Consider the following 22,162-nt stretch of genomic DNA (forward strand, 5'->3'; position numbering starts at 1 on the left):
CTGTACATCAGTGTAGGGTCATCTCCTCTTCTTCTTCTTTTTTGCCACGATCTACCATGACAACTTTCTTGGTTGACATGAGTTGGATAGACTCAATTCATGCATCCTTGCGCGAGAACAAGAACCCGAAGCGCGCATGCAGGGAATAAAACGCCATGCATGCGGCGTGCTTGCTTCGTGGAGTTGTGTAGCACTACAAAATGGCGGGAATAAAGGGACGGGCCGGCCGTGCATGCGCATCATGGCAAAACTAAAACATTTAGATCTCTAGCTAGGCATCTCGCGGATTGGATTTGCAGCGGAAACAACCATGATTTCATTTGTCTTGAGCCTCACTCCTCCCGGCTCCAAGCAAAGGCGCGCGTGCGTACGCGCGTATGGCTCTCTGGTGCACCGCCGGAGCGCATGAGTCGTGGGGTCCTCCTCCTGGCCTGGGCGTACGTGCTCCACCACTCCAGCAGCGTGTTACGTGCACATGCCCGTACACACACGAGCCAGGCGGTGCCGTCGGCCACGTGACGGGAATGGGATCCCCCACCCACCTCATCTCCATCCATCTGCTCTCCGTCCCGTATTCCCGCGTCATCGCCATCACCAGATCATCGTCGTCAGAGCCGCCGAGGAGCAACCAAAAGGCTGCAGCGGGGGTGACGCAGCGCGACGTACTAGTACCAGTCTACCACGCGCGAGAGGAGAGAGGGATGGAATAATCACCGCGGCCGAGGAAAAAGCTGAGCCGCCGTCAGCCAGCCGGGCCCGGCAAAGGGAGCAGGCTCGGCCCACCACCCGCGCATGCCTGCCCCGAGGCCGAGACGGAGATCATCAGCCTGCTGCCAAGTGCCACCAACGGCCGCCGAGACAGGCGCACGTGGTGGTCTATCCCCTCCCGTCACACCCCCACACGGACAACCCGCACCAGCAGCACGGCGGCAGCCATGGCCGCGGCGGCGTTCCTCTGCGCCAGGGCGGCGGCGGCGCTGCGCCCTCCCTCGCGCGGCCTGTCCCGCCGCCTCCTCGCCTCCCGCGTCGCGGCGGCCTCATCCTCCGGGGAAGGTAGGTCCCGTGCCCCCCACCCCATCTCCTAATCATCCTGCTGACTTGTTGTCTATCCGGTCGCGGTTGGCGGTATTTTCTGGCAGGCGGTGGGGGAGTGGAGTTCCAGGGGAAGGTGGGGTTCCTGGGGCTCGGGATCATGGGCGCGCCCATGGCGTCCAACCTCATCAAGGCAGGGTAATTAATTAATCAGCCGATCCCCCTTTGCCTTCTCTAATCGCTCCCGTAAGACTAGCTGCAGCCATTTCCACTGGATATCCGTGACAACTCCTCAGCTGCGTTCTGCAGCTGCGATGTTACGGTGTGGAACAGGACCAAGAGCAAGTGCGATCCCCTCCTCAGCCTCGGTGCCAAGTATGTACTATAATGTACTCACCATAGAATACGGCAGCTTCATCCGATTTTTCCTTACTGCATTCAACTATTACTACCTACTACAACGAATGCAATTTCTATAATTATTTCAAACCATGTTCCCTTATAACTGAAACTGGACCTCTGCAAACGCCCGATTGGACAGCTGCAAAGCTCGAGTTGTTCTCTCATTCGCATTTCTCCACTAGCGTTCAGCATTGTTCTTTATTTGTCCGTTTGGAAAAAGATTCTGCTATGCACAATTTTCCACTCAAAAGTACTCCGATTCAAGGAACTAGTCCAGGACCTTCACAGCTACAATGAATTTGCTTATCGGTGGTACTAGGCTACTAGGCACCGTCATGTTGCTATCCATGTCGATCCACAACGAAAGCAGTATTATATATTGGAAGGAAAAATGCGCGCAACGCTTTGCTTGATTTATGAGGATGCTGCCGTGCTGTGGCCTGCAGGTACGAGCCTTCACCGGCTGAAGTCGCTTCGTCTTGCGACGTGACCTTTGCGATGCTTGCTGATCCACAAAGCGCGGTAATATGCTTCATCTCAGGATTCAGACGTCACTGTTCTCTGTTCATGTAAACTCACATGACAAGCGCAATCATGTCTGACGATATGTGCAAGGCTGAGGTTGCATGCGGGGCCGGCGGAGCTGCAGAAGGGTTGGCCCCAGGGAAAGGGTAAATCTTGATCTAAAAAACTAAACAGAAAGCATCTGAGAGCCTGCCTGGAGCATATGAAGACGCATAACTAGATAACATTATCTCTGATCTTGGTTGCCTGATACCTGCAGGTATGTCGATGTGTCGACGGTTGATGGTGCTACATCCAAGCTGATCGAAGAGCGTATCACAAGTACCGGGGCATCTTTCCTCGAGGTAGCTCCTAGTCCCTGGCTCCCTGCCATTGCTTATGTCCTCCTCTGATCATCTTGTACAATAAAACTGTTCATCTTCTTTGTCTCGTTGTGCCACCAAAAGTTTAATTGCAATGCTTGTACTTTGCTCCAGCGCTAACTCGATGACTTTTCAGTAGGCTCCAGTTTCAGGCTCGAAAAAGCCGGCAGAAGATGGGCTGCTCATCTTTCTTACTGCAGGTAAACTTCTGCGTCTATGGTAGGTAGGTCGTGGCGAAAATGCCCCTTTTCTGTTACCTGAAACTATAAACACTGTTGCACTAAGGTGATGAATCGTTGTACAAGAGAGTGGCGCCCCTCCTTGATGTCATGGGGAAGGTTAATATCTCCTATCCGAGAAGAAGCATTTCCCTTACCAGTTATCACATGTTTCGTCGACAAAAATATGCTAATTTCCTTTTGTGTTACACTGAAACCAGTCAAGATTTTATCTCGGAGATGTAGGCAATGGTGCTGCTATGAAGCTCGTCGTTAACATGGTCATGGGAAGGTGACACAAAATCATTCACATTCTTCGGCTTTGCCATAAAATGAGTAACCCTTAATCGTAATTGTTCAAATACTGCAGCATGATGGTTTCCTTCTCAGAAGGGTTGCTCCTGAGTGAAAAAGTTGGTTTAGACCCGAATACTCTTGTTGAGGTAATTATCGTAAATGATACCGAAACAATCTGAAGTCCGCAATGCTACCGTGGTAATTAGTGAGGATCTATAGGGAAGGAATCTAATCTAGTGTACTTTGATCCTTTCAGGTTATTTCACAGGGTGCTATTAGTGCTCCCATGTTCTCCCTGAAGGGCCCATCCATGGTTAAAGCTGCATATCCTACTGCCTTTCCTCTGAAGCATCAACAGAAGGTAGCTCCTACTTGCTTTGTCCATGCATTCAGCAGTGATGAACAGTTTCATTTGCATCTGGCCTGACCTGATCCTGACTGATTTCCTGATGATAATCAAACAAAAATCTCATGGCAGGATCTGAGGCTTGCGCTGGCCCTGGCGGAATCGGTGTCCCAGTCCATTCCTACTGTTGCAGCCGCCAACGAGCTATACAAGGCTGCAAAATCGCTCGGCCTCGCTGACCATGACTTCTCGGCGGTTATTGAAGCGCTCAAAGCCAAAGCGGAGAGCTCGCAGCAGCAGTAGTTTGTTCAGCTCAGCTGCCATTGAGGCATTATTTTGTCCTTGTAACAGATGACGAAGTTGGAACCTGGGGAATTTCTCAAGATCGCTATTAGAATACTTTTCACTGCTCTACATACATTGAACAATTTTTTTTTGATATTTGTAAAATAAAGAATTTAGATTTATGGCAGTAGGCTTGCAAATGCAAGTCAGAAGCACCACATGTTCAAGATCCAGAAATTGCTTGGATCATAAGTTCATGACAAGCCTAGTAATACCAGTGCCACAGAAAAAAGGATTTTGTCGGCTTGATTAGACATACAGTACAACAATGAGCATAAGAGAGCAGGATGCAAGTGCAAGCGAGTACCTAATAGTATTTTCCGGATCAGATGATTAATAGCGATAGCATCGCTGCTCTAGTTTATTTTTCCTTCTAAATTAATTGTGTGAAATGTATTCTAATCCATTTGATCAAATTTTTTATTGACTCAATGACCCAAAATATTTTCAACTTGCATCCCTAATCAGAGGAGCTGCGAAATTGACTAGTTCACTTATCAGCTACCGCATTTTCAACTTATTCAGAATGTTACAATTTATGCTCTGTTAGGTACATAAGGCAGGCAGATCAAAGGCTAACAATTATTAGGGTCTAAACAACAGAAATCGTTTTCGATGTGGGTACAAAACTGATTCAAGCACCAGCTAAATGTGCCTACTACAATGTGTAGAGTTTGTCTTTTGTTTTGCGCTCGAGGCACAATCAGTAGCTTACACATAATCAGTATGTTCTATTGCTGCAGTAGTTTAGGATACTCCTGATGATCGTCTTGACCGGCAATTGCAGGAACAGCTTGCTAGTTTGGTGAAATATACGCAATGCAAACTGGTGGGTGCTCCATGCATTAAGATCCAATACCAGCTACCCCCTTAGCTTTGGCTGCCGCCTGCTGTGCGGCTGCAGCGGCTGCAGCAGCAGCTGCTGCGGCTGATGCAGCTGGTGATGCAGGGGAAGCTGGAGCGGCAGAGGTCTTCTGTGGTGCTTCAATGGCATGCTCCTGTTGCTGCTTGTTATTTACCTGGGCTAATATGTTCTTTATCTGGGCTCCTGTGAGAGTCTCATGCTCAAGAAGTGCGTTGGCTAGAGCATGGAGCTCCTTATTGTGTTTCGTGAGAATAGTCTTTGCATTATTGTATGCATTCTCCAAGAAATTCTTCACCTCCTGCTCAATTAAAAGTCTTGTTTCTGAACTCATGCTCTTTCCATCATCTTCGTAGTTGTAAGAGACAAGGCCAACCTGCTTGCTCATGCCATATTTAGTAACCATTGCTCTTGCTGTTGCAGTTGCTTGCTGGAAATCAGATGACGCACCAGATGTCACTTCAGTATCCCCAAATATCAGCTCCTCCGCCACACGTCCACCCATGCAGACATCCAAATTTGCCAGCATCTGTTTCCTCGACACACTAGTCTCGTCTTTTTCAGGTAGCTGGGCCACCATTCCTAGGGCCACCCCTCTGGGTACTATGGTAGCTTTGTGGACAGGGTGAGCACCCTCTGTGTGGATGGCAACAAGAGCATGCCCTCCCTCATGGTATGCCGTCAACTTTCTGCTTTCATCAGAAATAACTGCTGACTTTCGCTCACTACCCATCATGATTCGGTCCTTTGCATACTCAAGATCATCCATTGTGACAGCTTTTGCACCATCCATGGCAGCCTTAAGAGCAGCAACATTTACCAAGTTAGCAAGGTCAGCACCAGAGAATCCTGGTGTTCCCCTGGCAATGATCATCAAGTCCACATCATCACCCTTCAAGACCTGCAATGAACGAACAAAAGGGTAAGAGAATACTTTTGATCTGGATAGCACATAAATAGGAGTTCTCAAGAATCACCTTTGACATATGGGACTCCAGAATTTGCCGCCGACCCTCAACATCCGGATTGGGAACAACAATATGACGGTCAAAACGTCCAGGTCTGACTAAGGCTTTATCTAGTGACTCAGGGAAGTTGGTTGCAGCGATGACAATTATCCCCTCATTCTGCTTAAAGCCATCCAACTCGACAAGCAACTGGTTCAAGGTCATCTTCATATACTGTTGATCCTTTGGATTCCTGCTACCACCAATTGCATCAATTTCATCAATGAATATTATACAAGGAGATCGCTTTTTTGCTGCAGCAAAAAGGTCGCGCACTCTTCGAGCTCCAACTCCCACAAACATCTCCTCAAACTCACTTCCACTGCATGAAAAGAAAGGTACACCAGCTTCGCCAGCAATAGCCCTTGCTAGCATGGTTTTCCCAGTGCCAGGAGGGCCGACAAGCAAGACACCTTTTGGAAGGTTTCCACCAAGACGTGTGAAGCGCTGAAAACGATTAAACAGTTTGTGAACATCGTATAAAAAACATGGGGAAAAAAGGAGATAACTTTATGTGTTTTCATAGAAAAGATGAGCTTAACAACTAACTTTATGTGTTTCATAGAAAAGATTAGCTTAACAACTTATAGCACAAATATACAAAAAATGGAGGTAACTCACAAACTATCAAGGTATGAATTTACACATTTACAGCATTAAAAAAGCAGGTTAAAACATTGATAAATTAATTAATCATAACTTCAAGTCTATTCAGTTGACATAAGAACCAATGTTACAAAAGCGGAAGAGCAACGTCAACAAAATGAAGCAACGTGATCAAACAGCCCAAGGACTGATGTTTTAAAATTATTGTGCCAGAAAAAGATATTAGTTGATGAATTTGTCCTAAGACAACTCAAGACTCAAAAAGAGGGAGCTGGATGTATTGCATGGTAGTTTCAAATCATGGCATGGAGAATGCTGTTACATACAACTAAGGCAATGGAATCCTCCTCAATATTAATGGGTATATAACATCTAAACACCACCAAGTGGGGTAAAGATATCTCCAAGTACCATTGTTTGACTTGAGGGAACTCTACATCGAGCAGCTGGATACTATACCATTTTTCATGACTAACGATTAAAAAATATTTACCTTGGGATCTCGGAGGTAATGAACTATTTCTTCAAGTTCAGATTTTGCTTCATCAACACCCTTTACATCACTGAACTTCGTATTATTAGACTCCATGCTTGGTTGAACCTCTTCATTCAGACCAAGGCCTACATTAATTTCATAAATAGTTAATGGGATGAAGTTCAATTCAGAATAAATACACATGTTTCACAAAAGCAAACCTTTGCTGATTCCTCTATCCTCGATGAGAGCCCCGATACCCGAAATAAGAAGGAAAGTTAGTGCAATGCTTCGGAATGTACGCCAAAGCTGATCTTTAAATTGACCCGTTTCTGCTGTAACCATATGAATAGGTGCATTTGCAGTGCCAAGAACTCCATCTTTTGTCGCTTGGCCAGCACCAATTAATGCTGGAATGCTACTAAAGCTTTCTTCCACCCTTGTAGAAGCAGCAACACCTGTATAGATAATTCATAAATAATCAAATATAGTTTCAAGTTAAGTTAAACAAAGGTCAGTCAGTATCAACTGAAGCTACAAAGGCTTCATTAGAGGAAGTCTACCTATAGACTCATTTTGACAGAAGATCGCGAAGTTTAGCCAATGGTATGTAAAAAGAGAGTATTATGACAGAGAACGTTTGCTGATCCTAATTCAGACTGAAAATCAAATGTGTTTGACCACATCAATGTTGCAAATCACGGGCTATAAGATTTAGCGCAGTGCTCTCAGAAAAGCTACAGAACTTTAGCTGTAGCTATAGCGGAAGCTATGACCTTTAGCAGTATGCAAAAATTCATCAAAATTTAAACTCAAACATTAGTAATATCACAAATTTCGACATATATTTCATAAGTACATGTGCATGCATGAGTGGGGATACAGCGAACACAAAAAATAAATCATAACTCATGAGATGAATCATAACTTATAATTTATAGTTCTTAAATCACATGTGCATATATAATTTATAATTTTAAGTGGAGTTAGCAGCGCTGCGCTATTGAATTTAGCGGCGCTATTTCAAGCTATAGCGGAGTTAGCGGCATTAGCGATAATATTTGCAATATCGTTGCGGCGTCCGTCTCTAAAAACTATAGCGGGGCTATAGCGGAGTTAGCGGCATTAGCGATAATATTTGCAATATCGTTGCGGCGTCCGTCTCTAAAAACCACATCAATGTTGCAAATCACGGGCTAGTTAGTTTTATTCAATGAGAAATGCGCAGCTATAGCGGGCTATTTGCAACATTGGACTACATATATACAACATATTAACATATAATAAAACAATAAGTAGCTCAAGCTTATCAAAACTCTCGCATTTCTCATTGAATAAAACTCAATGGCCAAGAATGCTTATAATCGGATTGATTAAAAGATGCCCCTGTTTGCTGCTCTTCCGCGTTTCCCGGCCTCATCGAGCCCTCCGCTGCTCGCCACGCCACCCCCGGGGTGAGAGCACGCGAGACGGAGCAAAGAGCGCAGCGAATGGATCGCTCACCCCACCTCGATTTCCGTGCAAGGCATATATCCAAAGAAAAGAAAATGTTTTATTTCACAAACCAGTTATCCAAATTAAATTTCGATTGCACTGTTGCGTTTCTTACGTTGAGATCTTCAAAACTAGACCACACTTACCTATATTTAGATGATATTTTTTTCTAAAATATTTTTATTTATTCCAAAACAATTTCTTTTTCTGAAATATTATATCTTGTTCTGGAATATTTTTTTATTTCGGACCAACTTTTTTTTATGGAATACATTCGGAATATTTTTTCTGTTGAACATTTTTATTTATTTTCAAGCAATATTTATTTTTTAAACACTATCTGTTCCTGCAGTATATGGGCTGTGCATGCAGCAGTGGTGGGACACGTGCTCTGCGATAGTATAGCAACCGATCGCGCGTGCTGAGAATAGAAGTCCCGCGGGAAGGGCAAGGCTTCAGCTGCTGGCCCGCATGTCAGGAGGCATGTGGTAGGCCCCACCTTATCTCTTCCCGTCCATCGCCTTCTCCTTCATTCCTCACACCCGGCTGCCCTCTCTCTACTCTTTCCCATCACTCAAATGTCTACCGCTGCTCGGATTCGCTGTGGGCAACGGAGGGCGCCACATTGAGGAAGAGATCGTTGTGCCACCCATCGCCGCTCGAGCTAGCACCACCCATCATCCCGTTGTTCTACTTCTCGAGGGCGCCATCAAGACCGTGGTGGGTGGCGGCGGCAGTGGCCAACGGCAACATCGGTTAGATGGTCGACGGTCGCAAGACCGTGCTGCTCCCAGCACACCGGCGTCATGAACCTCAAGGGACTCGGTTACCTGCTACTCGTTGTCCAGTTATATGCCCACCATGTATTCGGCAACGGGTATTTGATGATAGATAGTTTGTTCATCGGGTGTTTGATGATTGAGATGCCGAACAAGACTCCTAATGGATAGAACAAGTATTACTGATGATGTTTTTGTTAGCATATACTATGATTTCGTGATAGATTTTTCATGTGATATGCATCTATCATTTGAAATAGATAGAACAAGCGATTGTTGCCTTTCATTCACCTGCGTAAATTTAGTTGTCTAATACTTATATTTGATTGTTGAAACGATAGGGCGCGCGAAGCGCGCCAGATATTCTAGTACATATAAAAACTACATATTAAAGTAAACCAGAACTAAAACAGAGCATAAAGCTTTCTTTGACAGAACATCTACATGCTAGCTGCCGTGATTTATTCACAAGAGTAGAAACAGAACACTAGCTTGTTAAAGAGCAGGACACTGAATGCACCCATAATATAACAATGCAACCATATACATATCTTTTTCAAGTGTTGGTATTTTATTCACCTTTTGAATTAGAAAATAAAAGCAGTACCAGCATTTCACACACATCCCATCAGAATGCAAGAGTTATCAATCATGAAACAAAGAAAATGTTCGGGAGCTTCATTACCTCTCTGCAATGTTTTAAGCAAGGTGCTCTCATCCAACCTATCAACCCTTACGAGAGCTTTTACATACTCTGAAAGTGCTGCTGGATTGGAATGGAGTGAAGGTTGACTTTCAAATATTTGTATGACACGTTCTGGGTCACTTCTGTAAATCTCTTTAAGCAGGGAAGTTTCGCTTGGTGAGTCTAGGTCTCGCACACGGCGTGCAAGGCTTCCAATATAGCTTGACTGATTCCTCTCTTGTAAGTTTCTAATTCTTGCACCTGTGATGGGGAACAAACAATAAAACAAATATCAAACAAGAAGCAGAAAGACATTTTAGTAATACACTGGAATGGGAACAATGACATGAATTAAAGAAAGTAGTATAGATCCACGACAACCATTGCAGACAGCTTTAGTGATTACTTCATAAACAGTAAAAATAAAGGACAGAGATATGTTTACTATGTGGAAAAAGTTGGATGGCAAATAATATGGAAGCTCATATATTTGAGCAAGGTGACTTTAGAAAGTTGTAAATGCCACACAAGGCGGTAACATACTAATAAAGTAATAGTGAAAGTGAAATGGATGGTAGTTGATATGCAAACTCAGTATACCTGCAGTGACTTCACTTCTAAGAGTGCCCAAAGGGGAGGAAGCAACTAGCTCATTGTAGATTGCTTTTGTGGGTCGATGCTTTGCAATCTGCAACAAAACAACACACACGCACAGATAAAACCTGGATTAATTCAAGCAAGCAACATTAACACATTTACATACATCAACAACGATAGAACACAACAATATAGCGAAGTTATTCTATTGCAAGAAACAATCATTCCAGCACATCACAATACTCAAACAGGCTAAGATGCCATAATTGTTTAGTTCTTACTATTCCATCCTCAGAATTAGCTTCACGAAACACAAGTTAACAACAACATTGGACTTAGTTAACAATCTGATGAGTGATGACAGGTCATATAACAGAACCTCCAGTATTTGTACTAAAAAGAAGGAATTCTCTCCAATTTCTATTACAAGCTGAAAAAAGCAGAATACAAAACTAAACTGGATCACTGTTTGTCCAAAAGCGTAGCCTTATCGCCTGCATGTTTCAACAGCAGAGGCACCCACACAGGCAGTTCCTAAGATAGCTACGTATGACAACCAGATAGATGCCCACGTCGTTCATATCCCAGAGACCCAGACGCCGCCGCCCCCAACCCCGTATCCCAGAGACCCAGACGCCGCCGCCCCCAACCCCGCCCACCCCAAGATCGAAGCTTTGAACTCAAACCCACATCCCCGAACAACAACAAAGCGCGGGAACAAAGAAAAGATCAGGATTGGCACCTGGGTGAGGACGCGCCGCCACGCCATGGGCTTGAATCCCTAGCCCCGCGCCGTTCGGACCGACGAGATCCCGAAGAAGAGCCCACGCGGGCGGAGGTGGGAGGACGGTCGGGCGATCCCCGCGGGAACGAGGGCTGCGAGCCGCGCGGAGGCGAAGGCAGGATTAGGCGGCGCGGTTGAGGCGGGACCGTGAGGTGTGGACGGGAGGGAAGCGGCGGCGGCCCAGGTTACGCGCGAGCAGGGGAGGTTGGAAGGAAGAAGTGAAGGAGAGGAAGAGGACACGAAGAGAGGAGAGCTCCGATTTTTTTTTCCTTTTCCTGTTTTCTACCCTCCGAAGGCGGAGGCTCTAGAATGAAATATTTAAATAACAAAGTGCTAGTATCTTGATATTTTTTGAGGTGGAATATATTGCCTTTAGTTTGAAGTTAAGCATTTTCTTTTAGACCATGGGCTGATGGGCCGGGCCGCGTCCGTTGAGCCCAACTGGTAAGTGTTTGGAATTCCGGGTCCAACTCAAGCTATTCTTGTGTAGTGTGAAGTTCATTTGCTTTTGTAGACTTTCAGCGTCTGTTGAGCAACGTATATTCAGTTAGTAGGATGTGGAAATGTTGTGCTCAAATATTGTTCTATTAGCCATCATGCTCCGGTTTTTCTCTGATGCTGTTTAGAGTGAATAATGGATGTATTACAATGAAATCCGGTTAACTCTTATCATCTTCGCTTTTTTTAACGTTTTTCTCACACTGTGACATGCTGTCCCAGCTTGTGCGCCTCTGATGGCAGTAGTAATAGCTTGTAGTACTGTGATGTGCCATACGCATATCTCCTCCCCTTGTTATTTCGAAGTATTCCTTGTAAGCTTGAAGTAAAGCATTGTTGCCTAGAAGAAAACACATTCGATCACAATTTCTTTGATTCTTGTTGACTCCTGGAAGCACCTATGTACTATGTACTATAGTGGCACCGCGGATGATTATGGTAGTTGAAATCTGAAACATTTAGATGTTTTAAGCCTTCAGCAGCGTATATTCTGGTACCAAAATGTTGGACGCCTTTTTTCTACTACAATGATGTTCTTATGTTGATGGAAGAAACGGGAACTTGGGCTCAGGAATGGGCAAAACAAAAACACAGTAAGAGCGTCCAAAAGGTGCTCTAGTTGAGGCCCATGCCAATTGCCATAACTGATAACTTTGATGAAAGTATATATGTACTATAGTAAGACAGGTGCCTTTAGAGGTGATTTCTATTCGTCGCGCATGCGATCCATCGCGGACGCATCGCAGCTAACATGCCTCGACTTGCGTGCAATACATATATTCAAATAAATAATTGCTCTATTTTCCAAACAAATTATTCAAATTAAATTTTGATTGCACCGTATGTTTTTTACGATGAGATCTTCAAAATTAGACAATACTTGACTATATTTTGATGATATTTTTGCTGAAATATTTTTATTTGTTTCATAATAATCTCTTTTTTAGAATATTTTATCTAGTTCTGGAACATTCTGTTTTGTTCTGGAACAATTTCTATTTTTATTTGTCAAATTGTTTTATTTGTGCAATTTTATTTTTGTCCACTAACTTGGTATCTTATTTATGTAGGATGGATCCACCCAACCTGTTGGATCCATACTACAAGCAGAACCATCGAGGACGACGCATCGTGGAGGGAGAGGTAATGGCTTCATCTGTTTCTATCCATCTTTTAAATTTGTGTTCAGGTACTAATAAAAACAAATTGAATGTTTGCAGGAACTGTCCCTTCTTCGTCCTCAAACCCATGACAAGTTCCAGGACATGCGGCATCACGACTGATACACTCCTCTTCTGCAGAGAGCTGGCCTGGACGTCGTATCGTACTAGGTTCGCTGCGGGTTTCCTGTTATCAACCCCGCGACGATCACAGCTTTGGTTGAAAGGTACAATCAGTAACCACTAATCCACTTCCTTCTCCTTTTCCAAAGTCGATGGGGTAACTCAACATAGAACTTGTGCATGTTTCTGTAAGTGGAGACCAAAAACTCGTAGTTTCTACCTTCCTTGCGGTGAGATGACAGTGACACTTGAGGATGCTCAGAAGTTTCTTGGTCTTAGTGTTAGAGGCCGTCTAGTTATCAAGCAGTGCAAGCCTAACGGTTGGAGGGGTTGAGTGGAGGCCTTCCTTGGGAGAGAGCTTCCTCCAGCAGGACCGGCTACTTGCACCTCAGAAGTACCTATCCTCTGGCTTTGGGAGAACTTTGCTCATTGTCCGGAAGATGCAAACAAGCAGATAGTGGAGTATTACTGCAGGGCTTGGATCCTTCAATTGTTTGGATGTGTTCTCTTCCCTAACAGCACTTGTACATCCCTTGCCTGACCGACTGGGACATGGCTGGGGGGGGTGTACAGGTGGGCGTCCGGAGTGCTGGTTTTCTTGTACTGGCTGTCGGTGTTTTTACCGTCGGCCTACCTAGGAATACCTTAAGGTAGGTGTTTATTTGGTGAGGGATCGCCGGATCTGGAAGTTGAAGGTGAACGCAAGGACACAAGACACAAATTTAGACAGATTCGGGCCGCTAGAGTAGCGTAATACCCTACGTTCTCTTTTAGGGTGTTGTATATTGCGCCCTGCGCTTGGGTGTTGAGTTGCCTGTTGGCTGCTCTTTGTTGGTTCTCTGTCTATCTAGGTATCCCTGCCCTCCTTTATATATCTCAGGGGACGGGGTTCCTAGTAGGATTACAAGGTAGGAGTCCTAATAGGATTATTACGAGGTATGAGGCCTAATAGGATTACAGTGGAATCCTAATAGGAATCAGACTTCTTTTTCCTCACGGGTAGCTTCCTTGCGGTACCTAGGGGATCTATCCCTGACACTGGCAACTTTGCGAGGCGTGTCGCCGCACTTCATAGCACTCATCCATAGGCGGCTGTGTCTACCTTCTCCAGCTTTGGATGTGGTCTCGTATTCATGTTGGTCGGCCCATAGTTCTTGCTCTATGTCCCTGGTTCAACGTTCCCAACCCTCAACTTCAACCGACGGTTGCTTACCTGTGGGACCGAGTGAAAGTTCCCTTCACTAGGCCTATGTGGGCGTACGTCGAGTACGCTAACGAGCTGGACACACTTACGCCCTCAATGGTGAGTCCATTGCATTTTATTTTACTTCCACTAACGGTTGCATTACATTTTGTCATTATTTCATTATGTTTAACTACCATTACGGTTACATTCAACGCTTCGCAGGTGACTTGGGAGCTATACAACGACATAAGAGTGGTCCAGCTTCAGTTGAGCAACATGTCCTTCGCGGATGATGACTTATACTGGATGATGTGCTCGTTGATCTGCTTCTACGCTGTTGAGTATCAGCTGCCGCACAGAGTTGCACGTCACTTTGGCTTGAGACAGAAGTGGCCAGTACTATCGGTGTCTAACCTCCAAGCCCACCGAGGGATACCCCCGAGGTGGTAGATTGTAGGTGGGGTGTCACCGAGATCAGGAACTCGAAGGTGTATGGAACACAAGATTTAGACAGGTTCGGGCAGCCGAGATCGTAATACCCTACGCCCTATGTGGTGGTTTGTATTGCCTTAGGGGTTGATGGTGGATGAGGCACGAGTTGTCCCTCATATTGTGGTTGCACCGATCTATGTACCCCTGCCCTCCTTTATATACTCTAGGGGGGTAAGGGTCCTAATCGGTTATAAGGTAGGAGTTCTAGTAGAATTACAGGGTAGAGTCCTAGTAGGATTACAGAGTAATCCTAGTAGGAGTCCGACTTCTTCCTTCCTTGCGAGTAGCTTCCTTGAGGATACCTAGGGATTTATCCCTGACAAGACCGCGAGCTCTTTGTAGCCGAATATTGCATGCTTCCGAGTACTTTTGAAGGCGTCTTCGAGTTCTTCCGAACTTCAGTCTTGAAGGTGTCTTCTGAGTACTTCCTTAGCTGTATCGAGGCTGTGAGGTGCTCAAGCCCCGAATAGTTTTTCAAGTCTTCTTTTATATGGGGTGAGATGGAACTTGCATTCGATATAGAGTAGCCTCCGAGCCTTAGGTTGAATCGAAGAATCAGGCTGAGGGTCAAATTAGTGTTGGATCTTCTGTCCTTATCTTCCAAAGATTTGAAAAACAAGTCACTGATGACACGTGTCTCACAGCCCCGAGCCTTGAATTCAAATCCTAAGGTTTGGAAAAAAGGATCCAAAGAATCATGGCATGGATTGTGTAAAAAATTAAGAGTTTGAATTGATGGTTAAAGTGGGTAAATTGGTTCAAAAATTCGAAAATCTCTTTTTTCGGATAGCATCCCTGAAAAAATGGTTAAGCAAATAACTTTCCCAAAGAAGACCCAAAATTACCGCTCAAAACAAATCTTATATGATGATCATTGCGAAGTGTAGCAGTAGCCGCATACTGTTAGTACTTGTTAGTACTCAGGTGGCCGAAGTGTAGTGTCAATGGTCGATGGCCGAAGTACTCCAACTAGACGAGCTGCACGAGGTAGGCCGAGGTGTTTTTGGCGCCCAGTCCCCCGAGCTAGGGAGCCAAATGAGCCGCTAAAGGCACCGCGAGTGCCCTGTTACACCCAGCCTCCGAGCAAGGGAGCCACACGAGCCCGCCGAAGGGCTGGTGAGTGCCCTGTCGCGCCCAGTCCCCGAGCAAGGGAGCCAGACGAGTCGCCAAAGATACGCCGAGTGCCTTGTCGTGTCCCTGCAAGGTAAACATAAAAATGTGTTGTAACTGATATACATGATACCGAGTTGGGAGCGGATCCCGGTATTGTAAAATGTATGATAAAATATCGCCTCTTGCTCTTGTCGGGCCATGTAATTTTCCCGAATAGTTAGCCTGTTAAGTTTAAGCACCTCATCCCTGATAGACGTAGCCCATTGCACAGGGAGCTGATCACGTGCACGCATAGGAACATAGGCGTACAAAAGAGTCAAGGTTTCACGGATTAAGGCGTATGCTACCCAAATACTTTAGCAACCGTTAAGAAAAGACAACGAATGCATAACTAGGTAGTTGGCATGCGACAAAGGGAATGCGCGTTGCGCATAAAGTAGTCGGCGAGAGCGCGTGTTGCAGCGCGCATGTTCCTATGGTGTAGCCGCTTTGAGCCCGACACAACTCAGTGCACCAAGCACGTGGGCGGCGCCCTACGAACTCGATGTACCAAGCGTGTGGCTGTTAGTCAGCAAACCCTAGAAGTAGTCGATCATGGTGTAGCCCCTAAGGGTAATTCCCGTCGAGAGGCGTATCTAAAATAATAGCCGATCCTGTGAAGAACAACTCGGAAAAGATGTAAGTTACTTAGCTTGATTCGTGGGCGATTGCCGATGAAGCCGTAGCGCTCGTCGATGGAGCCGCGATGGTTTGTTGATGAAGCCCGACTAGTCGGAGTCGATTCCGACTAGTTATTGACGATGTGAGGCATGTTCCCGCCTAGTTTTTTAGTCGAGACGAGTAGTCGATGCAGTCGTCAGCGAGTCGCCGAGCGTCCGAAGTTGAAGTAGTTGGCGGCGGATCATCGAACGAAGCAGTCATCAGCAGGTCACCGAGATTGCCGGCGTGTTTGTCTATGAAAAGCAACCCGAAATTGGCCGCACTTCTGTGGACCCAGCCCCGCAACTTCTGTCGCAAGATTGTGCGTGAATTTCTCCCGCGCAAGTCCGCATGCTCATCTACTGATGTGTCTTGCTAGCTGGGCTCCATCTTGGGGATGTACCCACGAGCTGCCTTCCGAGCTGCTGGGCTAGCAGTGCCCCGGTTCGGGTAGCAGACGCTCGCGTGGGCCTTGTGGGCCGTGCGAGCAGGGGGCCGAGCCTACCACCTAGGCACATGCAGGCCTGCTCCACGCACCCCCGCCTGGACCGTGCTGGGCAGCGCACCTACACGCGTGCACCCCTCCGAATTTTTTTAAAGGGGTTAAAAAATTAAATTCGAAAAAGGGTGCCGTTTTGGAAATTTTCGAAAAATGGGTGCCTCCCGCCCGATTAACGGGCGGGAAGCGTGGGCCCGGAGACCTCCCGCCCATCCAACGGGAGGGAGGTCCCAAAATATTTCTCAGGCCCCTCCCGAGAGCCTCTTCACGAATAAGAAACTTTTCTTATTCGTGAAGAGGCCCCTGACGCGGCCGCGGCGGCATCCCGCCCGTCCAACGGGCGGGAGGTTCCCCGAGGGGCATCCCGCCCTCCCAACGGGCGGGACGTTCCCCCACCACTATTTAAGCCCCCACCCACCCCCAAATTCCTATATTATTCAGCAAAAATCAAGAAAAAAGAAAGGGAGGAGAGGAAGAGAGGAGAGGAAGCGGCGAAGCTCTGTTCACACGTCGGTTTGGAGGTATATTCTCGTTCTAGTCGTATAATTATCAATTGTTTTTAGGAATATTTGTTAGGGTAGTTATATTGTGAATAGTTTTTAGTATTTTCAATAGCTGTTAGAAATATTTGTTAGGGTAGTTATATTTTGAATAGTTTTTAGTATTTTCAATATTTTTTAGATATATTTTTAGGTTAGTTATATTTTGAATAGTTTTTAGTATTTTCAATAGTTTTTAGAAATATTTCTTAGGGTAGTTATATTTTGAATAGTTTTTAGTATTTTCAATTGTTTGTAGGAATATTTCTTAGGGTAGTTATATTTTGAATAGTTTTTAGAAAAATTTCTTAGGGTAGTTATATTTTGAATAGTTTTTAGTATTTTTAATAGTTTTTAGAAATATTTCTTAGGGTAGAAATATTTCTCATGCACTCGACGGCAATGGGACCTCCTCCTGCAGGAATGGAGCCTCAAATGTTATGCGCCTATGCTCCAGGAATGTCTCTCCCGTCGGGTTCGACGCCAGCTGCTCCGTACTCTCAGGGTTATACTCAGCATGCTTGGTCGATGGGAGCTTCTCCACACGGTGGTCTATTCGGTGTGCCGGACTGGGACGATTGGGAGTGCGGCTCCGTCAGTTGGTCGGAGTTGGTGGGTGGCGGCGCCGGGCCTGACATCATTGGTCCCTCCCAGACGTATGACGCTCCAGCTGCATAGTCCCAGGATGACCCATTCACGCCGGCGCCTCCTCCGCCTCGTCCTCACCGTGCTCCAGATGCACTCACGTACTCGGAGGGTCATATACGCCGACGGCCTAGGACTAGGGGGGAGGACCAAGAGAGCGCAAGGTCCGGGACAGGCGGAGTAGATACTTCTGATTCGGTGGACTCTATATATTTAAACTGTTTTTTGTATCATACTGTTTTATTTTTAATGGGTTGATGTATCGTACTATGGTAATATTTGGATTCTACGTTGCAAAACATTATCGTTTAACCATCTTCATACGAGTTTTAGATATAGTAATCTTCTTCGTAAAATTGAATTAAAATTTTATATGTATACAAAAGAGTATGGCGAATAAATTTTGTATTTGAAAAAAGTATAAATTTTAAATAGTATGTAAAATAAAAATTCGAACAGAAAATAAGAAAATGGGAACTTCCCGCCCGTTGGGCGGGCGGGACGCCTCCCGCCCGACGGGAGGGTGGAATGCCTCAGGGGCCTCTTCGCGAATAAGAAAAGTTTCTTATTCGCGAAGAGGCCCTCGGGAGGGGCCTGGGAAAAATTTTCGGACCTCCCGCCCGTTGGATGGGCGGGAGGTCGCCGGCCCCACGCCTCCCGCTCGTTGATCGGGCGGGAGGCACCCATTTTTCGAAAATTTTCAAAACGGTACCCCTTTTTCAAATTTAATTTTTTAACCCTTTTTTTAAAAAAGTCGCTAGCTAGGCGCTGCGTGCGCTGGCTTCCGACACCGCCGCTTGTCCGTGGACCAGTGCCGACCACTGCTAGCCTCGCCCTGAGCTCCACCGGCGCCGCTGCTCCGGCTGCGCCCCGTTCGCCTTGGACCGCGCGCGATGGCCATCACGGATGATACATGTAGCATCCGGCAGTGCTCGATCGGAATTGATCCATGCCGTGTGGAAAAGAGAGAGAAAAAATTTGTGATTCGCCGCATAAAAGCTAGATTGATCAATAATACTTGCACCTGGTTGATAATTACTGTCATCGAGCTAGTCAGGGGCCCCTACCTGGCGCGCTAGCTGTCGGTGTTTAATCTCCAAACCCACCGAGGGATACCCCTGAGGTGGTAGATTGTAGGTGGGGTGTCGTCGAGATCAGAAACTCGAAGGTGCAAGGAACACAAGATTTAGACAGGTTCGGGCCGCCGAAAACATAATACCCTACGCCCTGTGTGGTGGTTTGTATTGCCTTAGGTGTTGATGATGGATGAGGCATGAGTTATCCCTCATGTTGTGATTGTGCCGATCTATGTACCCCTGCCCTCCTTTATATACTCTAGGAGTCAGGGGTTAATCCTAGTAGGATTATAGGGTAGAGTCCTAATAGGATTCAGAGGAATTCTAATAGAAGTCCGACTTCTTCCTTCCTTACGAGGAAGCCCTTGAGGTTACCCGGGGATCTTTCCCTGATAAGTACCTCCGTTCTTGGGGATCTATCCCTGATAAGTACCTCCATTCTCGATGTCTGTGGAGTTGTATAAGTAAGTGTCAAATGCCCTTTGAATGACTAGTTGACTGTATGATTCTTTGTTATATTATTCCCGTTTCATTACATGTTGATGCCCTTTGAATGACTAGTTGACTATTTTGATTCTTTGTTATATTACTGTTGTTTTGTTTGGTTACATATTAATTCCCTTTGAATGACTAGTTCACTATATGATTCTTTGTTATATTATTTCCATTTCGTTACATATTGATGCCCTTAGAATGAGTACTTGACTATATGGTTCAATGCTGGTACAGGATCGATCGTCAGAAGCAGAAAAAGACGATCGATTTCAAGACGTTGCACCACGAGCACATCGACAAATGGCTCCTATTCCAAGAGAACGTGTATGCAAACGACGAGTCATGTACGAGCTATAGCTTCCGGGCATACCTATCTTGGTACTTAGGTGCCACACGGACCAGACTGAAGGCGCAATGGACACAAGCGGACTACACAAACATTCATTCTTCGAACAAAGAAGATACGTAGTATGACCTTGTGACCCGAGAAGGGACGGTGGTGGAGGCTGCACCAATCTTGGACCGAGTGGTACGGTCACCTAAAACTAATTTTCTGTAATAAATCAAAATCATGACCAAAATTTGACCACATGTGCCGACTAACCATTTGTTATCTTTGTTTGCAGGCCAACATGTTGAAGTAGTCCGTACTTGACATTGAACGTTTCCAAAGGACAGGAGTGGACGAGACGACACTCAACAACTTTCTTGGAGTAAGTTTGCAATTACTCCGGATATTAACATGTACCTCTCGTTGAATCTTATGCACTGACTAAATGTTGAACTCTAGAGACTAGCACATTGGCTAAGCCGTGCTGTTGCTCGTTGTGGTTGTAGGACTAGCGCGGTGATGGACGTGCACGGGCCACCAACATGAGTATCTGACACCAGAGCAAGCCTCGGCACCTCTATGCACAGAGGTGCAGGCTCCAAAGGACAGAGCTCGTCCCGATCAACAAGGGATACTTTCGAGGATATTGGTGGTGACGATGAGGAGGATGAGGCCTGGGAGATTGGACAGTCTTAGCTGCAAGACGCTCCTTTGATGCAGTTCACAGCCTGCACCACGTAGGCGGCGCCGTCCGCGTGACCTTTACACTCCAGGCACTGACGCTCTTGGTGGTAAGGGCAAGGGTAAGACTAGGAGGCACTGAGGGTTAGTTGATGGACTGTATGGATGTTACATACATTATGGATTGTTTGGACTTTGCTTATTTAGCTTGTATGGAATTTGCTTCTGATTTGTTTCTATGGACATTATGGAATGTGGACTTTGCTTCTGACTTGTATGTACCATTACATTCTCGTATTTGATGGACATGGTGGTATTCGGTGGTATCTGGTTGAATGTATCATATTGTGATGTATTATTATCATTGTGGATGCTCCTAAAACAAGAAAAGCTCTAGCGAATCTTTTCGTGAGCCATTCATCGCAGTACAAAGGCACATAAGATGATTTTATTGCAAATATGACTGTAGTAGTACGTTTATTACAACGTGTGTTGTCCAATCGGCAAAAGAATCTAGCTTTTTCATTGTGTTTTCAAATAGACTTTTCAGTCTGATTTGTAATAGTCTTTGCAGTCTGATTTTGAATAGATTTTTCAGTGTCCTTCGTAATAGGCTTTTCAGCGTGCTTCAAAATAGGCTTTTTAGTGATAGGGGCGTAGGCTTTTCAGGTGCATTCACGCCTCCACACAATGGGTAGTAAACGCGCCTTCGCCTATATATATGCATTGCTGGATGCATTGCTACTAACTTGAAAATGAGTAAAAGTGTCTGGAGGGTCATCTAGTAGAAAGGGTTTCGGCACTGGGAGAGGAAAGGGGGGAAGGAAGGGACCTCCCATTGTGTGGGAGGGGTCTCGTGGTCCTGATTTCTTTCAGGAAGTAGTGTATGAGTTTCCAGTTGAGAGCAAGAGTGATTTCACCAATGAGACACCTCTAAGAGGATACGATAACCGCAAAGAAGATTGGCCAAACTGCATGCATGGTGAGGACTGCTTAGTGCAAATGTGCACCAAGAGAATGGATGGAGGTCGTCGTTTCTTCAAACTCCCGCGAGCATGGATAATTATTACTACTATTCGTTTGTTAAATATGTTTCTCTTCTTTACTACAACTTACATGAGATTTTTGTTACAGTCTTCCGATGCTCCAGAAAACTGCAGATTCTTTAAGTGGGTCGATCCTCCTCCAATTCATCCACATCAGGAGTACATCTACTATCTGCAGAATCGTATCTTTGATCTAGAAAGGGAAGTGAGCAGCAGTAAAAAGGACAAGGAAGAGGATGTCAACAGTAATGGTGCCGGGTCACAGGAGACACCATGCACTAATCCATATTGCAACTGCTCTTGTCACAAGAAGAAGGGGCCTCCACAGCCACCGCCACCGGCGCTTGCAATGGGAGGATACTCTGGAGAAGGGTTGATGGGGTTAAGTACCACGGGTACCCCTAAGCACGGCCTTTAGGGACCAAATCATGGGTCAACCCATCTCAGCTAGACGGCCTGGCCCAGTCAGGCAAGCGAACAGCCGGGATGGGCCGGTTGGCGAGGGAGAACCCGGCGGCCCAGCAGTAAGCCGGGTCCGCGGCACGTGGCGTCCTCCCGACCCATGATGAAACAGAAGGGGTCGAGGGAGCCAAGCCGGTCCCGAGGGCTAACTCAGCCTCAAGGTGACCTGGGAAGAGGCGGGGCGGCATTAAATGCATTGGCCTCGACAAGACGTGCAGGGCGCCCCCTGCCCGACAGCCGGGGCAGGGGCGCCGCCCACAAACCGAAGGACCAAGGGGCGCCCTCAGTCAGCGAGGCCATC

The 22,162-nt window shown here is 46.0% G+C and overlaps 2 protein-coding genes across 2 annotated transcripts; one reads left to right on the top strand and one right to left on the bottom strand.

The window, feature by feature from the left end:
* The first annotated feature begins 524 nt into the window (after positions 1-524).
* LOC112892526 (glyoxylate/succinic semialdehyde reductase 2, chloroplastic) lies at positions 525-3,759 on the top strand. The gene is made up of 13 exons (XM_025959664.1): positions 525-607; positions 725-1,053; positions 1,140-1,230; positions 1,342-1,407; positions 1,881-1,956; positions 2,050-2,105; positions 2,219-2,303; positions 2,461-2,521; positions 2,607-2,659; positions 2,761-2,831; positions 2,910-2,982; positions 3,093-3,197; positions 3,315-3,759. The coding sequence occupies exons 1-13, from the start codon at positions 525-527 to the stop codon at positions 3,483-3,485; spliced, it is 1,320 nt and encodes a 439-aa protein (XP_025815449.1). The 3' UTR covers positions 3,486-3,759.
* A 262-nt stretch (positions 3,760-4,021) lies between these two features.
* Positions 4,022-11,094, bottom strand: LOC112892003 (ATP-dependent zinc metalloprotease FTSH 5, mitochondrial). The gene is made up of 7 exons (XM_025959048.1): positions 10,775-11,094; positions 10,036-10,123; positions 9,436-9,696; positions 6,699-6,935; positions 6,496-6,623; positions 5,367-5,843; positions 4,022-5,290 (listed from the first exon to the last, which is right to left on the bottom strand). The coding sequence occupies exons 1-7, from the start codon at positions 10,799-10,801 to the stop codon at positions 4,373-4,375; spliced, it is 2,136 nt and encodes a 711-aa protein (XP_025814833.1). The 5' UTR covers positions 10,802-11,094; the 3' UTR covers positions 4,022-4,372.
* Positions 11,095-22,162: the final 11,068 nt, after the last annotated feature.

This window comes from Panicum hallii, chromosome 5 (genome assembly GCF_002211085.1).
Source record: "Panicum hallii strain FIL2 chromosome 5, PHallii_v3.1, whole genome shotgun sequence".
Lineage (NCBI taxonomy): Eukaryota > Viridiplantae > Streptophyta > Magnoliopsida > Poales > Poaceae > Panicum > Panicum hallii.

Excerpts from the sequence above, each read along its gene's own strand:
- LOC112892003 (XM_025959048.1), bottom strand. The coding sequence starts at position 10,801 with ATGGCGTGGCGGCGCGTCCTCACCCAG. Across the intron at positions 9,697-10,035 it reads TAGAAGTGAAGTCACTGCAG|GTGCAAGAATTAGAAACTTA; the intron begins GTATACTGAGTT and ends TCCCCATCACAG. Across the intron at positions 6,624-6,698 it reads GGATAGAGGAATCAGCAAAG|GCCTTGGTCTGAATGAAGAG; the intron begins GTTTGCTTTTGT and ends AAATTAATGTAG.
- LOC112892526 (XM_025959664.1), top strand. The coding sequence starts at position 525 with ATGGGATCCCCCACCCACCTCATCTCCATCCATCTGCTCTCCGTCCCG. Across the intron at positions 2,522-2,606 it reads GCTCATCTTTCTTACTGCAG|GTGATGAATCGTTGTACAAG; the intron begins GTAAACTTCTGC and ends TGTTGCACTAAG. Across the intron at positions 3,198-3,314 it reads CTCTGAAGCATCAACAGAAG|GATCTGAGGCTTGCGCTGGC; the intron begins GTAGCTCCTACT and ends ATCTCATGGCAG.